Source organism: Scardinius erythrophthalmus, assembly GCF_964197995.2.
Source record: "Scardinius erythrophthalmus genome assembly, chromosome: 19".
Lineage (NCBI taxonomy): Eukaryota > Metazoa > Chordata > Actinopteri > Cypriniformes > Leuciscidae > Scardinius > Scardinius erythrophthalmus.
The window spans coordinates 22833836-22852946 of record NC_138239.1 but is presented as its reverse complement, the minus strand read 5'-3'; the positions used below and the strand labels follow the sequence as shown (position 1 = coordinate 22852946).

General features: G+C 37.4%; 1 protein-coding gene across 15 annotated transcripts in view; it reads left to right on the top strand.

Annotated features, from left to right (window-relative positions):
• foxn3 (forkhead box N3) overlaps nt 1-19111 on the top strand; it is a 105309-nt gene that overhangs the window by 26858 nt on the left and 59340 nt on the right. For all 15 annotated transcript variants that reach the window (XM_081347073.1, XM_081347069.1, XM_081347071.1 and 12 more), the window contains one exon: nt 6007-6563. In XM_081347073.1, the coding sequence (XP_081203199.1) occupies nt 6021-6563 (543 nt within the window). In that variant the 5' untranslated portion in view covers nt 6007-6020. The remainder of the gene's footprint in view (nt 1-6006; nt 6564-19111) is intronic.

Below are 19111 nucleotides of genomic sequence, written 5' to 3'. Positions count from 1 at the left end.
GACACTATTGGCAGTTGCCAGCAAATTAGGCCTAAACAGAGCCCTGTGTTGTCATGGCAACAGTACAATTAAATTACTTTACTGTCAGCTGTAATATAATTTTCCTGTGCAGCGGCTCACGGGACCGGAGCGCCCCATCGGAGGGTGAGTGAAATGAGCGCTCCTCATTGGAAAGATGCAGTACATTGATTTTTCATGAATGATTTTAGTGTCCGTGTTGCATTTCAATGTGCGGATGGCTAGTTTGAACATGGTGATTTCATTCCCCTTCAAAATGCTGCCTGCCCCACAGCGCTGAAGTATAATATTTAAGTATTTCTCTATTCTAAACGACAAGCAGTTTGAAGCTGAGGTCACATTGTTTTAGAAAAACTTAATCTGCTCTTTGAAGAGGAAAAGCAATGTTTGATTTTTTAAATATATTTTCATGGAATTATTTTGGGCAGTATTTAACTGTTTGATGTGAATTTCTAGTAATTGCTTTTGCAGATAGATCGAGTGTGTTGAGCGAGAGAGTGAGACAAGAGAGACAGCGCCACATAAATTGATCTTTGTGATCCATGGGGAAGGTCGCAGTCTGTTTTTCTGGTGTCATGTTCTGAGTATTTGATTCAGTGATTGACATCTTTCCCCTCTGTCGCACCCAGATCTTTATAGAATAGTGTATTGAAATAGATCAGGGATGCCCAATCCCGTTCCCAGAGATCTACCTCCCTGTAAAGTCCAGCTCCAACCTTGATCAAACACAACGCCACTTGTACCGAGCTTTGTGACGCACTTCCGTTTGGAAATAGTACGTCTCACTTATTTCCGGTTATGTTTACTTTCAATGTGTGGTCAATGAGTTGAACAAACGCCACCTAAAATGAGTGTCCGCAATTTTTATTGACAGGAGAAGGTATATTCTGATGTTTATTGTGTGCAGAATTTTCAAAACTTATCGGAACATGAAGCTTTAATCCAAACCAAGCCGATCTGAGAAAGCAGCGGGTGTTAAAAATACGCCATTATTTCACCACAGGGTGTCAGTGTTCGTCTACACTAGTGACCGCGACGCTGAAGTGTATGAGAACAGATGAATAACATCAGTACGAACCACGAACATTTATTTATTTAGATTAAATATTTGAATCATTCTGTGTCATTTTTCAATGTCAATCTTTTCAATATGTACGTTTATGCCCAAAATGCTGTAATATTCAAAGTAGTTGACTGTCATTCTCCTCTTCGCTGTGTGCGTTATTGATTAAATAGCCTAGCCTAGCCTAGCCTATTTAACATCGTTACAGGCACGTCACGAGCATTCATTCAACTATTTTAAAAGACTGGAATAACACCAGCGCACACAAGGAATCCTTTTAATAGTCAATTTCATTTAAAAATGTAAACCCTACAGGTATAAAATGTCAGAAAGAGAAAAAAAAAGGTTAATGAGAAGATGAGCATATTGCTGCAGGTTAGTGGATAAATATATTTAGCCTATTTATTATTCAGAATGCACAGTTGGAAAGAAATATATATTTAAATATATTTAGGGGAACATTTCAGCAGGCTCAAGATAATTAATACAGAGATCATTATCAATTGGCAGCCATTAAACATAGTGATAATCTGCATTATCATGTAGGGCTTATGTAGGTGCGCTGAACGCTCTAACCGGAAACTCCCGATATGTAGGCTACTAACTAGAACGCGGAAGTAACTGTGCAAGTAGTCCATTAAGATCTTCAGGAGTACTCGATAATTACAGACAGGTGTGTTTGATCAAGGTTGGAACCGAACTCTGCTGATAGGTGGATATCCAGGAATAGGATTGATTGTACACCCCTGACATAGATAGTGAGATATTTTTTGGTTAGTAGTACTATAGCTGTCATTTTGTTTTAAAATGTGGAAAAGTAACAAACGAACTGGTTATGGTGACATCTAAAATGGCAAGACTTACTGAATAATCTCAAATACCAGTTTCCTAGTTAAAAATTGGACATGAACACCCTCTCAAGTCGAAATTTGAATACGATGAGCTTGTAATCAAAACTTTCCCATATCACATGAAGGCAGCATTATCTCATAGATATTAAGTTATGCATAATTATTTATTTTTATATATAATTATGCATATATATATATATATATATATATATATATATATATATATATACCAGGGTTTTTCCTGCATAGAGAATTATGAGGCGGCCGCCTCCGTCAAATTTCGTGCCGCCTCCGGCTCTCGACAAAACTCGGACAGACACTCATGGTCAGATACACTTTTTCCACCGTGACGGTTCTGTTGCGGTTACCGCTTGTGTCCATTCTCAAACCGTATAGTCCTGCTGCTGCGCGCGGAGAAGTAATAAAAACATTCCATTCCAATTAATCGAGGGTGGATGACAGATAAATAATTTTGTGTTGAGTTTAATAAAGACACGGAACTCGGTAAAACGCAATGAACGTGCGTCACTTTACTTTCGTTTTCAACAACGTAATTCTCTTCATGGAAAACCAATCAAGGATCAGGGGCCGGTTGCACCAGCTGTGCGTAAGTTATAACTTAGCCTAGTTTTGACGTAAATGAACACTAAGTAACGACTTGCGCACTTCTAAATATTTTTGCGTTGCACCATTAAACTTAGTTGAAGCGTAACTCTACGTATAAACTAAATATTTACGGCAGCCTCCGATCAGGAGTAACGGATGGAATAAAATATCAGACAGACTGAACTGCATCAATAAGCTCTTCTTTTACCTGACAGACTTCAATTCTTTAAACATATATGATTATTTATGCTGACATTTACACTCACTTACATTTTAAGAGAGAGAACATTATGTGAAAAGATTACTTTGTTAGCGGCTATCTTTAACACAAACCCATCCTAAACAGCACATCGCTGTGTGCATCGGTCCATGTTGTGCATGTCATAAATCAATAAACGTAATTTCTTATGTTTTTTGTATCAATATTTATTTATTGATCCTTATTCATTTCATTTCAAATACAGTTTCTGAATGTTATTTACATATAAAAACACGTATGCTATTCATGATCAAGTATTTAATGGAAACGTATTTTTACCGTTAGTAACGTGAGGCAAAAGAATGAAGGATAAACTGAAATTCACAGCATTTCAACACAACATCTGCTCACGTATTTGAAGGATGCTATTGGATCATCGAGGCTAAACGTCATATTATGCGACTACGCATTACTTTATGGAGAGCTTACGACCTACTAGCTACGTTCTGCCTTACGAACAAATGGTGCAACGGAATAAAGTTCAGAGTTAGTTACAAACTAGCTAGTAGTTACTAAGCCTCTAGTGTGGACTTTACGTTCCAATTTAAGAAAGAACTTACGAACGGCTGGTGCAACCCTACCCAGGAGGACTCGATAACGCTTGTCTGGGACCATATACTTTGTCCGGGACACGTGTGTTTTTCTTTCTTTCTTTTTTGAAGGGAAAAGTGAGAGAGAATTGTAGCCCATCCGAACAAATGCCCTGATTAAAAAAAAATTTAATATAAAAATATTCCGAATCACCGAAAACGTGAGGATGATTCTGTTTTATTTAAATTAATGTAAGTGGCGATTGATAGCCTATAGTTGATAATATAGGCCTACCTAATGTACTGACGGTAACAAAGTTGCGCTGTTGAGGTTCGTGCTGTTATTTATAACATATTATAGTTAAGAAACAATATATAGCCTAGGCTACACACGATCAGTGTGATGTTTTCCTGAATGCCATCAAGACTGAAACCTAGACTGATTTCATAACAGTTCAATAAACAAATAGTTAAAATTAAGTCACTTACATTTGAGACGCAATGACTGTTTTTGTTCTGTTTCTGCAGCGGAAATAGTTCCAAACAAAGATCACAGCAGAACCGTAACGTATCTCACAGCAACACTCAGCCGTGTTTCATTACTGAATGATTCAGCGTTTTGAACGAATCGATTGAGTCAAAGATTCAATTACCTATTCATAAACTGCCTCATTCGGAATTCGGAAGCCTTTTGAACGAATCGTTTGAATGAATGACTCAATGACTCGCTCATTAAGACGGTCGCCTGCCGCCTCCTACTGGCGGTTTAGTTTCATAAAGTATAATTCTTTTCAACATTCCTTATTTGTATATTCAAAAATATTTAAAATAATCTAATTTAATACAGTTATAATTTTTCAATGTAAATTATTTAATTTGATTGGAAACAGCCTAATGTCTTATTTTAATTGAATATATTGATCAAATTTAAGAATTTGAAATGAAAGATGGAGCAAACATTTAATAAAATAAAACCTTATAAAGGTACAAAAAATTATTCTGTTTTCAAACAGCGATGTAATGAAACATTGACAATTTAAGTTTGAATGGAGTAAAGCCTCTGTTAAGGCTATTGAGGAAATGTAATTTTGCCAAAAGAAGAACTTAATTCTTAAATTCTTAAATTGTTCATTTTTAATTAGCCAACTTCAGTGTGATATGTTACCATATTATCATGCTTAACACTGAGAATTTGAATAATTGTAATGTGATCAGATGCAGATATCTAAATCAAAGAATATGGGCGGTTTGCGGGTGGATTTTTTTATTTTTAACAGTGGATTTGGGTGACTCAAAGTGCACCAGATTAATGAATTTATCTTTAAAATGTACAAAAAATTCTTGCCCCCGGACCCCCCTAGAGGTACCAACCTCCACCCACAAAAATAATGCCGAAAACACATTAGGCTATATGATGATCTATGAAAAATAATATTTAATTACCTTATTATTAAAATACATTATTAGGATTTTACCACCTCCGCCTCATTTTGAGCCAGGAAAAACCCTGTATACGATTTTTGATTCTTTAAATGTTTTGGGCAGTATATGTTGATCTGTATTAGCTAATTTAAAACTGAAATCATTTTCATTCATTTTCAGTTTATGATTTATGGTCATATGGTTTATGAATTAGTTTTTTGTGTTCTCTTTGTACAAATGAACTTTAGACAGTTTCCTTCATTCCTAATTGCCTCTGTCAATCCTGGGATTTTGTAGGTCAGTGGATAAACGCATGGATCGGCAATTTAATATAAAGTATGATTTAAAGTATGGTGCAGTGGTAATGTTTATGGGTTCTAATCCACACTAATGTAACCCTTTACTTTCTATCCCTTTAAAAATTTTCTATTGTAATATATTTTAAAATGTAATTTATTCCTGTGATGGTAAAGCTGAATTTTCAGCATCATTACTCCAGTCTTTAGGGTCACATGATCCTTCAGAAATCATTCTAATATGATGATTTGATGCTCAAGAAACGTTCCTTATTATCTTCAATGTTGAAAATGGTTGTGCTGCTCATTACTGATGTGGAAACCATTATTCATTCTTTGATAAATTGAAAGTTCAAAAGACAGACATTAATTTGAGTTCAAAAACTTGTGTAACATTATAGCTACATGCCTTTACTGTCACATTTAATCATTGTATAACATTTGTCACATTATATATGTATTGATATCTTTATTTTTCATCTGTGTACAACTATAAAAAGAGCAACTGAGAGAACATAAAACAGACAGAGCAGATCAGTTGTGGATGACCTTGAGTATTATATTCCATTTACTTGAAATAGTTCACACTATAGCAAGGCTTCTTCAGTTGCTCTGTAGCTGTTCCATCTTCTCTGAGAGCTGACTGACGTGCCGTGCATTCTTGCTGTTGACAGACTGATTCTCATTGCCTCGTTCTTTTAGTGCTCTCAGAGGAATGCTTTGTCCCTTGGAGGTAAAGGCTGTGATCTGAACATCAAGTGATCTAAATCAACTTGCAAGACAGTCAGTCTGTAAACTTCTACAATAGCTTTGTATTGGATTTGGATTGTGCCTTTGCAAAGTATGTCTTAAGCCTGCTTTGTAGTCACTGACTCTGTTCCAAATGGTGCTCTTAATGTGTTTTATTTTCACCTTTGACGTTCTTTGATTGTGATCTTGTTCTCCTTGGTGTATTTTGTAGGAGCCTTGGTCTAAATGGGTCCGGTTATGCCTCCCAGTAAGAAGCTGGAAAGTTCCGGGGTCAGCGTCGCGAGCGGCCTGAGCCAGTTCTATCAGGCGAGCTCCATAACGCGCGCCCTACAGGAGGCCGAGGAAATGGACCTGGCTCTTCCCATCATCAAACTGGAGAAGGGCAGCGTGGAGGACGAGGAACTCACCAACCTCAACTGGCTCCACGAGAGCAAGAACCTGCTCAACAGCTTCGGTGACCCCGTGTTGAGAAGCGTCAGCCCTGTCCAGGACCTGGACGATGACACCCCACCCTCCCCAGCCCACTCGGATCTCCCTTACGACGCCAAGCAGAACCCCAACTGCAAACCTCCTTATTCGTTCAGCTGCCTCATCTTCATGGCAATAGAAGATGCCCCTTCTAAGAGACTGCCAGTTAAAGACATATACAACTGGATCCTGGAACACTTCCCTTACTTTGCCAACGCCCCCACGGGGTGGAAGAACTCAGTCAGGCACAATCTGTCCCTAAATAAGTGCTTTAAGAAGGTGGACAAGGACAGGAGTCAGGTAAGGATGCCAAAATCGTTCTGCATCAATCTTTAATTGCACTGTGGGAAATGCTGACCTTATTGTATTTGTACTCTAGTTTTCATTTAATTTTTGCTCTTTTTATTTGTCTTTACTCCTTTTTTTAGTAGTAGTCAAGACTCTACAAAGATTTTTAGTAGTAGTCGAGACTCTTTCTATTAGAAACAGGTTAATACAAAATGTTACACTGCTTTTTGTAGTCAAATTGTATTGCATATAACTTTAGAAGTATAGATGTGGCAATTAATAAATGCACCTACCTACAGTTTTTTTTGCCAAGTGCCGCTGGGAATCACAGTTCATTTGCAGTGAATTAGTTTGAGCGGTTCATCAATGAACCATAAGATGATTTACCAATCAATCAGATTTTTAAAAACTTTAATATTATATATTTTTAATATATATGTATATGTAAATAGGGTTTCTTAGTTTTATTACTCCTATTTAGTGTAAAGTTATACGTTAACTTTGATGCTGTCACCCTACTTAAAATCCTTTTGTGACAGTAAGCTTTAATTAATCATTTAATTTTTTTTTTGTAATTTTTTTTAGTGTTCATAATATCTAATGCTTTAGCTAATGTTAATGAATTGAACCTTATTGTTAATATATATATATATATATATATATATATATATATATATAATTTTTTTTTCAGATTTTATAATTTTATAATTATAATATATAATTATAATTATATAATATTTATAATATAATTAGAAAGATTTTGCCTACTTAAAAAGCTTTTAAGTTGTATTCTAGCTAGCTACTTTTTCAAACGAGTGGCTTTGGAAATCTACACTGCAGGAGTGTGATGAACATGTCAATATTTAGGGGTGAGACTTATCTCGGTTTTAATATGGGTAAATGTTGATTGAATTGATTCCTGTAAGAGAACATTTTATATTGTTTGATAAAAGGATGAAGCTTATGAATTGGGACTCATTAGATGCTTATTGAGTATTGACTGATTCTTGTCAAAGGCTGATAAATGCATTCCTGTGCGAGTGTTTATGGTGTGCATGTGTCTACAAGTTAGTCAGAACAGTAAAGCCATTCCATGTGACTCTTACAGTTCACTGCCATCTGGTCCCTGGCTGTGGAGCAAAGAATTTTTTCTGTATATGTGTCTCCATAGAAACAGCTTTGCAGTTGACATGGAAAGTAAGCTGTTGCTGTAGCAACAGAGAAACTGATTTGTTTGTGTGTGTATGTGTGTGAGAAAGTGTTCTGGCTGGGAATGGCTAATCCAACGATGGCAGTGTAGTGGGCTGCCGCTACCCCTTCGTGTCGCTCAATTAACCCCTTCACTCCTGCCACAACAATAAGAACACTTCTGTGACTTTGGTTGCAGGGTGTCCATAAAGAATGAATGTTTTTCTCTTTTCCTTTCGTTTGCCATGGTCAAAATATTTGAGTTTTGAGAGAGAGTTCTTTGTTTGTTATTATGGTGACTTAATATTGAATTTAAATTCAATTTAAAATCTTGGATTGGGGTGTTTTTCATCTGCTGTGATGACAATATCCATGCTCTGCACCCGACTTGAGATTTCATTTTAATGCTTATTTTTAATGTGCTCGTCTAATTTTATTTAAATCCAAAATTGTATTTCCTTGCTGAGATTTACAGAGTTGAGTTGTTTTTTCTTTATTCAGCTGAACTGTGTCAGTTTGAGCTCAGGGCTTTTTGGAATTAAAAAGGTCTTTTTTCCTTTCTTTATTGCTCAAAAAAATATTTCATGGAAGTTGAAACTTCTTTATTATATACTTAGGAAGTTCATGCAAACAAAAACAATATATATATATATATATATATATATATATATATATATATATATATATATATATATATATATATATATATTATTATTATTTTTTTTTTTTTTTTTTTTTTACATTTTCTGTACAAAGGGCAAGCGCTTGGGCATTTCTAGGATGATCTTGGTGGTTACTCAGTGTTTGTGGTTGTGCAAAACATTTTGCCATGATGCTAAGGTGTTGTGCAGGGTGTTGCTAGATGGTTGATAAGGTGATTAGGTGGTTGCTGGATGGCATTTTTATGTGCAAACTTGCAGCCATGCAGTGTTGTTCATAGTTACTAGGGTGTTTCTAGTGTGATCTAGGTGGTTGCTGGATGGTACATGCATGTGCAAAACTTGACGCCATTATGTTAGGGTATTGTGCATTTGTTACTAGGGAGTTGCAAGGTGGTTTCTAAGGTGATCTAGGTGGTTGCATGTGCAAAACTTGCAACCTTGATGTTGTGCACGGTTACTAGGGTGTTGTTAGGCAATTTCTAGTGTGATCTAGGTGGTTGCTGGTTGGTACTTGCATGTGCAAAACTTGCCGTCATGATGTTAGGGTATAGTGCATTGTTACTAGGGAGTTGCAAGGTGGTTTCTAAGGTGATCTAGGTGGTTGCATGTGCAAAACTTGCAACCATGATGATAGGGTGTTGTGCATGGTTACTAGGGTGTTGTTAGGCAATTTCTAGTGTGATCTACTGTAGGTGGTTGCTGGTTGGTACTTGCATGTGCAAAACTTGCCATCATGATGTTAGGGTATAGTGCATTGTTACTAGGGAGTTGCAAGGTGGTTTCTAAGGTGATCTACAGTAGGTGGTTGCATGTGCAAAGCTTGCAACCATGCTGATAGGGTGTTGTGCACGGTTACTAGGGTGTTGTTTTCTAGTGTGATCTAGGTGGTTGCTGGATGGTGATTGCATGTGAAAAGTTGCTGCCATAATGCTAGGGGTGAAAGTGAAAGTGACATGTGAAGGCCAAGTATGGTAACCCAAACCTGTACTTGTAATTTGTCCTCTGCATTTAACCCATCCAAGTTAGTGCTCAGACATAAGGTGTAGTGACACACTCAGACACACACTCTGAACAATGGGCAGCCGTTTTTACTGCGGTGCCTTGCTCAAGGGTACTTCAGTCATTTCCTGCCAATATTGAGAATCGAACCAACAGCTCTCAGGTTATGCGCAGGTTATGCGCTTTTTGTATGCGCTCTGGAAAACTTCAAATGTTTCTATTTACAATGTGTTTTTGCAGCGGTGAGAAATGTAGCCAATCACAGTCATGTTTGTTGATCTCTTGAATCCAATGGCCAATCAGAGGTGTTTAGTTTAGTCCACTTACCGCTCAAAACGCCCGAGTTTTTGTTCGATGTTGAGATCTGCACGCTCACGAATCCTCTCAATAACAAACAAAGACACGATAAGTAGTAAGTAGGGCTGCCCTCGACTAAATATTTTTCTGGTCGACTAGTAGTCGTTAATTTTAGGTGTTTAGTCGACTATCACACGTTTATTAATAAACCATTTAGTAAATCATAATAATGAGCCTTTAATTGCCTACATAGCCTACTCAGCGCTCAAGCGCACACATAAAACTTCCCCAGCTCACCGATAGAAGTAATGATTATGAATGTATTGGGGAAAAACAACAAGGAGACTGTCTGAGCACTTTAATTATTATTGACAGATTTTAATGGAACTGTGAGATTGCGAGCTGAGAGTAACAGCTTTTTAGTGACTGTAAAGGGAACGTTTTTTTTTTTTACATGCTTTCGAGGCTATAGCCTATATAATCCATTGAATAAAATTTAGGTTTTTCATGCTGCTAAGAGGACAGATGACCAATTGCACGCTCAAAATTTCAGAAGTGACATCTACATTTAAATGCGGGATTTACTCTCGAAATTGCAATTGACAGTGATAACTTGCACGGGACAAAAATATGGCATGTCAAAATAGAAAGGCAGGCTGATAGATTAATTATTAAATATTCGTATCAATATATATTTTAAATTTCATTCCAATTATTTGTAAAAGTAATGTCTCACTGTACATTGCTATTCTTGATACAATGTTGCTTACACATAACATATGCACTTTACTGGAGAACCCTCGCTAATTTCAGATGTTCAGTGATTTGATTATTGTATGAATTTGAATTATATGAATTTCACACAGGAAAATTAGAATAATAAACTTTAAGTTAAAGGTCAAGTAACTTTAATTATCCGTCTGACAGTAAAATTAAAATGTGTTTTTTTTTTTTATAAACCTGAAGCTAAAATTAAGTAGCCTAAAGGTTTAATTGTCCATCTGACTAGTGTAAAGTTAAAATGTATGACTCTGCAAATCCATTAAAATAATTTACAACTGTGAACAACTAATGAATTGTGATTTTTAATTGTGATGGTGCATAAATCTCAATTTTAACAATTAAAAGTAATATACAGGTAGGCCTACAGACACAACAGTAATGAGCATCGTTTTAAACCAAAATATGGTTGGTTTCTATTAATAACGAAGGCTATTATATGTAGCTCTGTTTGACATATTTTGTGTCGGGGGTCCCTGCTCTTTATCTCTATCGCTTAAGCCCTAAGGGGTCCTTGCCCTGAAAAACATTTAAGACCCCTGCTATAGAACATCAGAGCTTCTACCTAAGCTTTCACCTAAGTTTTCCAGAGTTGTTTGTGTTGTGCTTAAAAAAAAAAGTTTCTGTTAGGTCACAAACTCATGATTAGCTGTATGCCTGTTCGCTTGGTATTTGACTTAATTTCTCTAGCCTCATTGGCCTACTTAATGAATGAGATGACTATTTTAAGTCTGTTTTAATTTCAGATTCATTGTGGATTTGCTATGCAATCATGCATCACTCGACATAATGAGACAGTAAGGGGCAAATTAAACCAGCAAAATAAGAGTCTGAATAAACAAACATTTGATAGATGCTCAATCCCCAGGGGTTTACAGAGGAATAATTAATTCCGGCCAAGAGGAGAATCAAATTAAAAGATCCAGACCTCATGAAAATGTTGTTTTTGCTTTTTACGTAGTGAGAATGAGCTGCACCCGCTGCTAGCATCATTTGCACATGCTGTCTGCACTGTTTTAGCACCAGATTCACAAAGGAATTATGCAAATCAAGTAACTGGGCAAGTGTGGCAACACAATTAGTGTTGCATGGGGCAGTTGCACCTTATTCACGTAAATGTGCCTAGACAATGGCTAAAATTATACGAAAGGTATAATTTTCACACAGGGGTCTTAAAATTGCTGCTTCGGTAATCACTAAAAATGTGCACAAACAAAACCTTTTTAAATGCATCTCTTTACCGCCAGCATTCTAGCAGGTAGTAGCACATCTTAAATTGTGTCAAGCAAGTAGTGTTAGCATTTATGAATCCATCTGTGTTTAATCAGTAATTTATGTTATTTATGTTATTTACCAGTCTACCATAACTGGTAGCAACACCAAGGTCATGGGTTCATTTCCTTGGGAATACACATACTGATAAACTTTAGATAAATCTGCCTTTGGATAAATGCTTATATTCATATTTAATGCATTTGGTAGATGCTTTTATCCAAAAGCATGTTGCATTCAAGGCACATTATAACCTTGGTATAACTGGGTAAGTCAAATAATCCAGGGTTTTGCGCTGAAATCCTGTGCGCTAGAGTGGTGCAAACTCTTTGGTTCATGAGTGCATGTTACTATAATGCGTAGTGACTGGTGAAGAGTGAGTGCTCTAGAAATGACACCCTGTCATTTGTTTCCATGGCACTGTTATGAACACAGGATCTGAACTTGGCACCTGAGTGGTGGTTATATGGGTGGATCTCCAAAGCTCTTGTGTCCCTTACAAAGACTACATACAGGCACATGCATCGGTGTTTATACATAGACAGAGCTGTGATGATTAATGTGTCTTTTCCATTGTTGATGTCATCTCCATAGCAACAGGACGAGGTTACACAAGATTTGCAGTTGAACAGGTAACAGCGGAGTCGTTTATGAAGAAACACAGGATGGAAAGGCACGCCATTGGCATTTCCAGTTGCGTTTAGCGTTTTCTGTACTGTCAGCACTGTAATACTGCACTGTTCTGGCTGTTTGATTGAGTTTAGAAGTTTAATTATTTAAAGATCAGTGTGTCAGAAATATATCTCATTCTCTGATCCTCGCTCTCAAATCCCCATCTATATGAAGGGTCACGCCGATAACGTTGATCCGTGTGACACGATTTATCCCTCGCTCTGAAAACCAGGTTGATGTAAGATAAAGCCGGCCTGCTCACTGACTTGTTCCCTGGCCAGCTGTTATGTTCCCTGTGGACAGATGTTTGTTGCGAGGGAAGCTGCGGGAGATTTGCACGCGAACTTCACTTTGACGTCACCAGCCCGCCCGACTTTCGTAGGCTGTGCCGTGTTACCAAGGGTTATGCGACCGCTCCCCAGGGATCCTAATGCTGACACCACAGTATCTGCCGATCAATAGCAGACGCGGGGCCGGGCGCTGACTCTCAGGGTGTCAGCACCTTCCGGAATCTCAATCTTTTACTTCCTCTTAATTAGAGCAAGAAGAGATTTAACTCTAAAATCTAATTTGTTGCCTGGTGACGTCCAAGCATGGGTTTATCCAACGATATGGCAGCACAGATATGACTAGTTTTGATGATAAGAAGGGAAACTTTGGGGAACTTTATGGATATGTAGGTTGTGAGGATAGAGAAATGAAAGAGCATTCCATGCTCTGTCTTTACTTGACTCATGCCTCACTGTCCACTTATTTAAATTTGCAATAAAACATTCACTCTGTGATTTTTATAGTGTTTTATATTTTCTCTTATAGTTGTAAGCAACCATTATTAGCACCTTGCATCTTACAAAAGGAAAGCATGATTAAAGAACCCAAAACATGAAAAATCCCTTATTTGTTTACTCTCCCTTATCTTGTTCCAAGCCATATGACTGTGGAAAACAAAAAAAGGAGATATTTTGGAGAATTGTACTGATCGCTATGCTTTCAAGTGAAAAAATCTGCAAAAGTATGTAAACTGAATAAAAAAAAAAAATAAAAAAAAAGATTTGTTAATGAATCGGACATTGCTAATTCATGAACCATCATGAATGTGCTAAGAACAGCTAGAGCATGGCAAACTTTCAGTGTATGATAATCAGTAAGGATGCATTAAATTGATCGAAAATGAGTAAGGACATTGATAATGTTACAAAAGACTTTTATTTTAAATAAATGCGGTTCTTTTTAACTTTCTATTTAGAATCCTGAAGAAAAAGTCATGGTTTCCACAAAAATATTAAGCAACTGTTTTCAACATGATGATAAATGCTTCTTGAGCAGCAAATCAGCATACAGTATACTGTAATACTGATTTCTGAAGGATCATGACATCACAGGAAAAATAGAAAACAATTATCTTAAATTGTAATATTTCTAATTTTTTTATTTAAAGGGATAGTTCACTTTGAAATAAAATTTTGGTATGTTTTAGCTTACCTCAAGGGCATCCAAGATGTAGGTGTCTTTTTTTCCGCAGTAGTTTCAATTTTGATATTTTTAGGCCAAGCCGTTCTTGTCTGTCAGTCATATAATGCAGGTATACAGTCACTGTCTCAAAGAGCATGCACAGAGTCCAAATTAAAACAATTCCACATCGTCCAAATTAAACAATTCCCCATCGTAAGTACACATTGATGGCCTAAGACACGAAACGAGCGGTTTGTGTGAGAAAACGAACAGTATTTATATCGTTGTTACCTCTTGAACACAGCCGCGTCCAAATGATCTGAGGGCCCGGGCGGGTATAGATATATACACTAGATGTCGCCTTGGCTACGGTTTCGTTCCAATGAACTGCAGTAGCCAAGGCGACATCTAGTGTATATATCTATACCCGCCCGGGCCCTCAGATCATTTGGACGCGGCTGTGTTCAAGAGGTAACAACGATATAAATACTGTGCTTGCTCTTTGAGACAATGACCGTATACCTGCATTATATGACTGACAGACAAGAACGGTTTGGCCTAAAAATATCAAAATTGAAACTACTGCGGAAAAAAAGACACCTACATCTTGGATGCCCTTGAGGTAAGCTAAAACATACCAAAATTTTATTTCAAAGTGAACTATCCCTTTAATAAATGCAGCCTAAGCATAAGAGGCATCTTTCAGAAAAATAAAAAATCATAATGACCCCAAACTTTTAAATAGTAGTGAACATGCATGAAAAAAACTGTACAATTATTAAAAATTTGTCCTTTTGTGTCTCACGACAGGATGAAGGTCAAATAGAACGACATTATTTACGACTGTAAATAACTGCAGAAATGTAATTTGCTGGGCATCTATTCCTTAAAAGCACAACCTAGCACAATTGTGCTACTGCATGGATCGTGTTGGGACTGCCGCTTTTAACAAGACTAATGTGGAACAGATGAAAGGATAATTGCAGCTAATGCTGTCATTTCAGCTGTACAATTGAGCAATTTTAGAGATTGCTTGACTTGTCTGTTAGTCTGTCACCGATATAGCCCCATGAGTGCTTCGTCATTATGTCTTTTCAACGACAGAACAGTGTGTCTGAATCTGTGTGTTGAATACAAGTCTGTCAGGTTGAGAAGTGTTGTTAAATTAGCTAATCTGTGTGTTAGAAATCTTTACCATCTGGTTATGGAAATCAGCTTCTTTTGTCAATTGTCTGTGCCTTTAGGCGGAGCTTCAGGTGCCAGATATGCAAGGGAACCTCAGCAGTCCTCATGATATCTGTCTGTCTATTTGTCTCCCTCCACAATTGCTTTTTTTCAAATGAACAAAACATGCACAGCAGGGGTGCACTGCTTTTTTCTTCATGTCTATTGCTCTTACTTAAAGGTTTGGGCATTTGATAAAACTTTTTGGTGCATAGCTCAACTTTTTGGTGCATATATATATATATATATATATATATATATTAGGGTTGTAACAATATATCGTGTCACAATATATCGCAATACAAAAATGCAACAATATGTATCGTGGATATTCACAATAATGTATTGTGAATATTCACCCAGAATGAAAATTACTGTGCGTGATTTTTTTTTTTTTTTTTTAACAGAGTTTTAGTGTTAGTACTACATTAAACTACTGTATATAATGTTGAATATAATGTATAATAATGCAATGGGGGAATATTTGTGGTTCCTGATAATGCCAAATGTCTTGTTACCAGTAAAAAGTGGCCTACATTATTATAAATATATCTAGTCAGTGGCAGAGTGCAAGCGTATTCGTCTGAAATAATTCTGTATTTTCAGCTTTAGAATCATGAATATTTTTATTCTGGTGTCACTATTGGCCTGTGCATTGGGTTATCAGCACCAAGTCCAAACCTATCCATTTACACCCCCAATATAATACCAAATGTAGAATTTTTAATCAACAGTAAAACATTTTGTTAACCTTTTATCATATGTCTTGGAGTATAATAATATCGTATTAGCAATAATATCGTATCGTGACTTCAGTATCGTGATATGTATCGAATTGTGACATGAGGGTATCGTTACACCCCTAAAACATCTATTTTAACGTCTATTTTACTGTCTCACTGATACAGATGTACATTTTGCAGTTTCTGTAATGGAACATTTCGATGTACAGTAGTTAGCAGGCAAAAGATTGAGTCGCATAAAAGGCCACTTTGTTTAAAATGTGATTGCATATGTGAATCTGTTCACTTGCTGCACAAGGTTGAGTGACTCACTGATTTGATTCCAAAGCTTGGTGTCCTCACGCCTCGTGTCCGTATGCTGCGCTCGTGGGGGACACCATATTGCTTGCGAATGATCTCGACGTGCGGTGACCGTATCAGAATAAACATGGTGCGTGCACGCCAAGAGGCACGGTTTGCTCAAGAGTGGGCGATTTTTGTGGGACTACATCTCAGCGTGGCTTGATCTGGCCACCCTTCGTGCACATGCACACACACTCATGAGATGGCATGAATGCACACACACGCACACTCCTACACTCACATACACTCTGTCCTGGGTACTATTCTGGAACGGACTGCGCTGTGGGAACAGAACTTGTCTCAGTTTATCATGTCATCAGCTTTTACTTTTGTGTCTGCTGTACTCTGGACGGCTTCAGGCTCTGCAAAGGAATCCTTTTTAATTAGGATTACACAGGTCATTAGCAAACCCACTTTTTTCTTTGCTCTTCTCTCAACTTCCCTCTGTATTGGGACCAATTTTGGTGTCGAACTAAGTTATTGATCGTGGTTGCCTCCGTGGGATCTCTTAGTTTAGCATTTTTTGTGAGTCTCTTGTTTGTTTTTCCTGGAGAGATAAGGCAACACAATCTTTAACTCCTACACCGCTAAAGGATGGTTATAAAACTTATGATGATATTTATTTTAATTGGGTTGATCACCCAAAACTGAAAGGGTTTGCAAAAATTAATTTTTTTAAGAGAACAAAATGGATACGAAAGAAACAAATATTGTAAGTATAGGATTCCCCCATCCCCCACCAAAAAAAAAAAAAAAAAAAAAAAATATATATATATATATATATATATATATATATATATAAGGCTGGCTTTCTCTTTATATATAAATAGAGAGACTAAATTATATTATTATAAAAATTATTTTATTTATAAGAAAATTTCTGTTAACTTAAAATGATTTAATTAAAACGTCCATAGTTATAGTTGTATTTAAAAAAAAACATCCTGATAATTTCTAAAGACTAGAATATTGTATTGTGTGTGTGTGTATATATATTGTAATTTTGTATTATTTAATAATAATTATAATTCTTTTTTTATATTCATAATTGAAATAACTGATTCTTCTGCCAGTTAGTTGTATGGTTGGCTGTTTATGGTTGCCTTGCAGTTTATCAACTTTGATGCATCATTGATACATAATTCCGCTGTTGTATATGGTCCTCTGACACACTTCCTGTTTCGAATGCGCATGCGTCGCGTCTGAGCGCGTTGTTGTCTTTGGAGTTCCATCGATTGATTTATAATTCTTGATTTCTCTTTAAACTCACTTACAACGAACATTTTCTACTTTTCCTCACCTCATAGTTATAACGCGGATTGTTGAGCAGACGCGTCTCAAGCCTTGTGATCCAACGCTGGATACTCTTATAGGTTACGTCCGTGGATCACGGCTGAACGCGTCTTCTCCGCACTCATTTAAGTTACAAACAAACATTTTTTCGCCTATCGTGCGTCTACTCTACACCCGTACCACTGAAAAGACGGATTATATCCAAGACTTAAGCCATAAATTAGTATTAATATTGATAGCACCACTGGTAGCGTCGTTGCTAACTTAACTTACTGTCCATCTGTTAAAATGGCGAATATATCAAATGTAAGTAGTCTACCTTTTGGTGCAGGTGAGGACACATTTGAGCTGCACGCGGTGCAGTCTGAGCTGGAAGCTGTTGAGAAACAGATCCACGACCTTTTAGTAAGAAAAGCCGAGCTGATAGACCGGCGTTTGGCTCTCGAAACATCACGTGCCGATGCTCACAAATCAGAGATTAATGTTACTAACCCGCTGACTCCGACCTCGTCTACTCCGTGCGTTCCTCAACATCGGTCCCGAACGTCGAGGTCGCGATCAGCCATGGTCTCGTTCACTCCGGCTCCAACATGCCATCACGAAGCCTGGATTTTTCCGCAGCGGAAGTCGCGAGTCAGGTCTAGACCAAGAAAACTCTCTCCGACCCTCCCGGTTTTCGAGATATCCACACAAAACCGCTTCTCCCCTCTTCGCGAAACAGAACGCGATGCTGTGATCATCGGCGATTCCATCGTTCGACACGTACACGTTACGTTAAATAAAAGTAAGGTGCGTAGTCACTGCTTTCCTGGTGCTCGTGTTTCTGAAATCGCTGCTCACGTTCCCGAGATTCTGAACGAGCGCGTCGGAACCGTTGTCCTGCACGCGGGAGGGGCCGACATCAGACTGCGCCAAACGGAGGTTTTGAAGAAAGACTTCAGGAATCTGATCGATACGGTACGCAGCACATCGCCTGATATAACGATTATTGTGTCAGGACCGCTTCCCACGTATCGACTAGGTCATGAAAAGTTTAGTAGATTATTTGCGCTTAATGAATGGTTAATGTCATGGTGCAATGAGCAGAAACTTCTCTTTGTAAATAATTGGAATCTGTTTTGGGAGCGTCCTAGGCTTTACCGTGCTGATGGCTTACACCCAAGCAGATTCGGATCGGATCTTCTGTCAGATAACATCTCCAAAATGTTAAATACCTTTTGACTAGTAAACAAAAGTCCAAATCATAGTCTCTGCTGCACCAATTTAACTGATATAAATAGTGTAGAACATTGCATAGAAACTGTGTCTATTCCTCGTTTAGTGAGATCAAATCATAAATCTACTGCAGGATCTAGAAAAAATCTAATTGTTATTAAACCAGAAAATGTTGCTATTGGTAAAAAAAAAACAATTTTTAAAGCTAGGTCTTCTAAACATTAGATCACTCACACCTAAGGCAGTTATTGTAAATGAAATAGTCACAGATAATAGCTTCGATGTACTTTGCCTTACTGAAACCTGGCTTAAACCAAATGATTATTTTGGTTTAAATGAGTCTACTCCAGCAGGATACTCCTATAAGCACGAGCCCCGTCTGAATGGTCGTGGCGGCGGTGTTGCAACAATCTATAGAGAT